Below are 4,710 nucleotides of genomic sequence, written 5' to 3' on the forward strand. Positions count from 1 at the left end.
TTTTTATTTACAAGTGAACCTAAAAATAATAAACCATAATAAATTCATTATAATATGGATTCACGTGTTTACATATGTCAATATTTTATATCTTAGTCTATGTATTTTATATCTTAGTCTATCAAACTTAAAATCTCCAATGAAACAAGGAATTTTGTATTTCACCAAATTTATACAAATTTCACCTATTTCAGTAAATCATTTAAATAAAACCACATATCAATCAAGTATAAAAATTAATATTTATTTTACATTTATAAAAACATTCATATTCAATGATTTAAAGACCAAAAGAATTTTTCTTTTCTTGAGCAAAAGCCTCCTTACTTGACTTAAAATTTCTTGTCTAAGTTAAATTTAAGCAAAAAGTAGAGTTAAGTTATTGTATTGTTTTTGCTTTAGCACAAATATTTCACTTAAGAAAAAATATTAAATAATGAATTTCATCCAACAAAACAAATCAATTTTAAAATATTTTATTCAAATTCACTTCACTATAAGTAACTTTCAAACAATTTAAAATAATCAATATAATCTATAATTTGTTCAAATATCATTATTTTATAAGTTTAATTCAATCTTATTATAATTATTTCTATATTTCTCAAGCTAAAAAACAAATATTGAATATTTTACTTCAAATTGTCACAATTTTTTTCCTCAAATGAAGTCATCAAATACAAAATTATAACACACATTAAATTCTATTTTTAAACTATACAATTATCATCTCAAACTCAAACATTAAACAACATATAACTTACATAAAACTTATGATAGTGTGACTAATCACCATTAAAATCATTTATCTTAAGGTTTCATACAAAACATAAACAGTTTCTTTTACATACAATATTTTTTCCTGAAAACTCAACAATATATTGTCCAAAAATCTAAGAACTTAAAAATATCAAAATATAATAAAATTTGAGTATGAACTTAAACAAGCTCATTTTCGTAATTAAGATTCATAGAAAATAGAAGATGACATGAAATCTTTAGAATAAAAAAAAAATGTTTGAAAATCTGGTCAAATAATAATGATTTTAGTATCTCAGCTACTCCGATATGCGATTTAATTCTAAAATAAACGAAAAGATGGAATCATAAAAGGAAAAAATAGTTTTCTTTTCGTCTAGATATATCTATATTTTTCTTTCTTATTTACGGGGTTTACATAATTGACATTAAATAAAATTTTAAATTTTTAATTAAAAATTTAAAAGAAAATATTGTTGCTAAAAACATCTTTTTTTATTCCTTTACATAATAAAATATCATATTCTATTATAAATGTGTGTGCACTTAATCTAAAATTATTCAAGTACAATCTTTCTTTATTTTGGTTGAAGTCATATGAATCAAACATATAAATTAAATATAATTCATTTTATATTAAATTAAAATCTAAATAAAACTAAATAATTTATGATTGTAAAGAGAATATTGAAAATCCTAAATCGATTAGATTATCTTATAAATCGATTTTATTGAATTAAATTATGTTTAAAATCGACTTAGAATTCTGCTAGCACGCTGTTGTCAAGAGACGAAGGGTTTAGCAGGTTTACTAGGTATTAGGATTTTAAGCTTTCTGCATTTTGTAGAAAGCTAGGGAACATTCAATCACTTGTATTAGAATTCTACATGCGAATGAAATTGTGATTTGATTTCAGAATACTTGTTTATTGACTGATCATATGTTTATTTTTTGAGATTGGAGTATTTTTACAGATGTTCAAGTTTCCATATTCTGCAAAGCTAAGAACAATGCTACACTACAACATGTCCCTCCATCACTGTAACAGCCTTTCCACGCAGAAACACTCTCTGAGTGGCTTCATCAAAGTGGATATTGAGAACCCCTCCTCTGGGTGATGCCTGAATATCATATATTTATGTTAACATATAATGTGGATTCAACTTTTCAATGACATTTGATAAATATAAGGTTGATTTAAAAGGTTTAGTACGAGATTGATTTAAAATGGGAGTTCCCACCTGATAAGCCTTGAAGTCGCACTTCCCTAGTTTCTTGCTCCAGTAGGGTGTCAATGCGCAATGTGCACTCCCACAAACAGGATCCTGAAAGGAAACATGAAGTGAAATGGAGCATTGGACTTCTTTTCATATTATTGTTTGCATTATCTGGATAATAATACTTAGACAACATTTTAATCTCATTTATGTGTTATTTTGTGATTGGTCCAAAATTACTTCAGAATTAATAATAATAATCATAAATACTAGTGTAGACCAATCACAGAATCACACATAGATGATATTTAAATATTAAATATTGTAAAAAGAAATGAAGTGATTGTTGAAAGAAGAGAATAGAACTTTCTTAAAGGGATTATTTCCAGAAACGATGTGTCAGAATGGAGTTGAAAGTTAAAAGGATGAATCTTTCTGTAGATAAGATTCTTGACCACTTACCTCACTGATTCCAAGTTTTGGACAGAAAAATCTACTTATGAAATCAAATTCTGAATCTGAAGGAGCCACCCCCGAAACAATTACCCCTATTGCAGGGCATTTAACTATTGCATCAAGCTGTGGCTGTAGTTCTGAGACAGCTTTCCCAGATGAGATTATGACCTAAAAGAAAACTGAATGTTTCACAATGTTCACTGTGCACAGCAGATACATAAATAGGAATCTCTAGGTTAACGTCTAAGCTGAACTGAGTTGTATCAGACAATAACAGAAATGGAAGAGAACAGAAATAGGAATTACGAGCAAGGAATCTCCAATTGTTGTCCTTTTCACATCAATTATGGAAGCACCGCCTAATGCCTCAGAAATTAGTGAAGCATTCTCATAAAAGTTGAACTCGGTAACCGGATCAGCAGGAAAATCCAATTCAATATACAAATCTGTGAGATCTTTGTGCAAGTTTGAGGCACTGGAAGTATGAATTGCTGGGATCCTTTTAGCAACCAGTACTCCAGATAGCGTCTGAAATTCAATGACATCACTATCCACAGAACCTGATGAAAATAGTACATGAGCAGTGGCTAATGTAGCGTGACCACAGAGTTTAACCTGCAGAAATTGTCACAAGTAATAAAAATGATGATTGAAGACATAAAAATTAACTAATATGAGATATTAGTTTACCTCAGCAACAGGTGTAAACCATCTGAGGCGAAAACTGGGGATAGAGGAGTCTGATTTTGGAGTAATGGGAGTTATGAAAGAGGTCTGAGAGATATTGAATTCTGCTGCTAATGCTTGGAGCCACTTCTCCTCCTTTTCTTCTTCCAACAAACACACAGCTGCAGGATTCCCCTTGAATGCTGACTCAGAAAATGCATCTACCTGATAATCAAACTCAGATTCAGAAAAACAAAACATCCTAATTCCTATCAACAAACCAAAACAAACATACCACAGAGTATTTCACAGGTTTCTTTGCATTTGACAATGGAAGAGATGCCATGTCTCTCCAACAGCCGCCACCAAAGTGTTAAGTGCCTCCTTCCCGTTTATCACATCTTAAACAATGTTTTGTTAACAAATTTTTCCATACTTTACATTTACTACTTTGCTTTTTCAATCTTTCTTTTTTTTACAAATACAAAAAATTATTATTTTTAATGATAAAAATATTTTAAAAGCGATTTGCAAATGGTGAAACGATACAAGTGCTTGTAAAAAACCATTTTTCTACACTTTTTTTTATCAGATAAAATAATTTTGTATCGAAAGTTAAAGCCTCTTCGTGCAAATTAAGAGGTGCCCGTGCTTGCCTTTGAGGTTTTTCCAATGACGTACCAAAAGTCTATAGTAGAGTTATATTATAAAGTGTTAATATCACTACGTTTTTTTCTAAGATGAGAAAAAAGAAATAGATCTGGAATATACACAATTTTCATGGTTGGTAAGAAGAAAAACTCTGCATAAGCTTAATATATGAATTTATTAAAGAAAAGTTTAAATATACGCTTCCTTTTATAAGCATTTAAGTATATAATACTTTTAACACTTTATTAATATTTTTGTGAAATATTAAATAAAAAAAACCATATTCATTATTTTGAGTACGAACGTAGCATGTGACTTAAAAATGGAATATGTTTTCTTTACTCTGATTGGTTTAGCAAAAAAACGTGTAAGAAAAGAAAAAGATAAAAGTACAAAATAAGATAGTTTTAAATTGTTTTGGAAAAGGTGAAAATATTCATTTTGATTGTAAAAAAAGGAAAAGAAAGGAAAACGTACAATAACATAAATACCTAGTAAAAAATGTATAAAAAGAAGAATATTCAAAATATCTTTCTGTCGGCATGCAATTTTAGTACGTATTCTGTCCGGGAAAATAACATTTTGACACTAAATTTTTGACACTGCACACGTGTCAAAATATGATTGGACGATTTCAAATTAGAAAAAGAAACTTAGGTTTTTTCTTCCAAATATGCCCCTATTTCAGTTTTTTTTTAATTTAAAACTACTCAACCACATTTTGACACGTGTGCAATGTCAAAATAATGTCAAAAATTGGTGTCAAAATATCATCTTCCGTCTGTCCGTGCATATTATTTATACTAACGAAATGCCCTTGAGCAAACAACGGGGATGAGAGATTTTTCATATTACAATTTGAATTAAAAAGAGTAAGATTCCAAAGCCTTTGGTTTGCATTAGCAAATTGTTTATATAAACTTGTCAACAATAATTTATATTAATTGCAGACTACGAACA

The 4,710-nt window shown here is 28.7% G+C and overlaps 1 protein-coding gene across 1 annotated transcript; it reads right to left on the reverse strand.

The window, feature by feature from the left end:
* Positions 1-1,607: 1,607 nt before the first annotated feature.
* Positions 1,608-3,507, reverse strand: LOC106758931 (uncharacterized isomerase BH0283). The gene is made up of 6 exons (XM_014641945.2): positions 3,395-3,507; positions 3,124-3,324; positions 2,740-3,048; positions 2,440-2,601; positions 2,002-2,085; positions 1,608-1,881 (listed from the first exon to the last, which is right to left on the reverse strand). The coding sequence occupies exons 1-6, from the start codon at positions 3,443-3,445 to the stop codon at positions 1,774-1,776; spliced, it is 915 nt and encodes a 304-aa protein (XP_014497431.1). The 5' UTR covers positions 3,446-3,507; the 3' UTR covers positions 1,608-1,773.
* Positions 3,508-4,710: the final 1,203 nt, after the last annotated feature.

Source organism: Vigna radiata, chromosome 4, assembly GCF_000741045.1.
Source record: "Vigna radiata var. radiata cultivar VC1973A chromosome 4, Vradiata_ver6, whole genome shotgun sequence".
NCBI lineage: Eukaryota > Viridiplantae > Streptophyta > Magnoliopsida > Fabales > Fabaceae > Vigna > Vigna radiata.

Excerpts from the sequence above, each read along its gene's own strand:
- LOC106758931 (XM_014641945.2), bottom strand. The coding sequence starts at position 3,445 with ATGGCATCTCTTCCATTGTCAAATGCAAAGAAACCTGTGAAATACTCT. Across the intron at positions 3,325-3,394 it reads AACCTGTGAAATACTCTGTG|GTAGATGCATTTTCTGAGTC; the intron begins GTATGTTTGTTT and ends TTTGATTATCAG. Across the intron at positions 2,602-2,739 it reads CAATTGGAGATTCCTTGCTC|GTCATAATCTCATCTGGGAA; the intron begins GTAATTCCTATT and ends GTTTTCTTTTAG.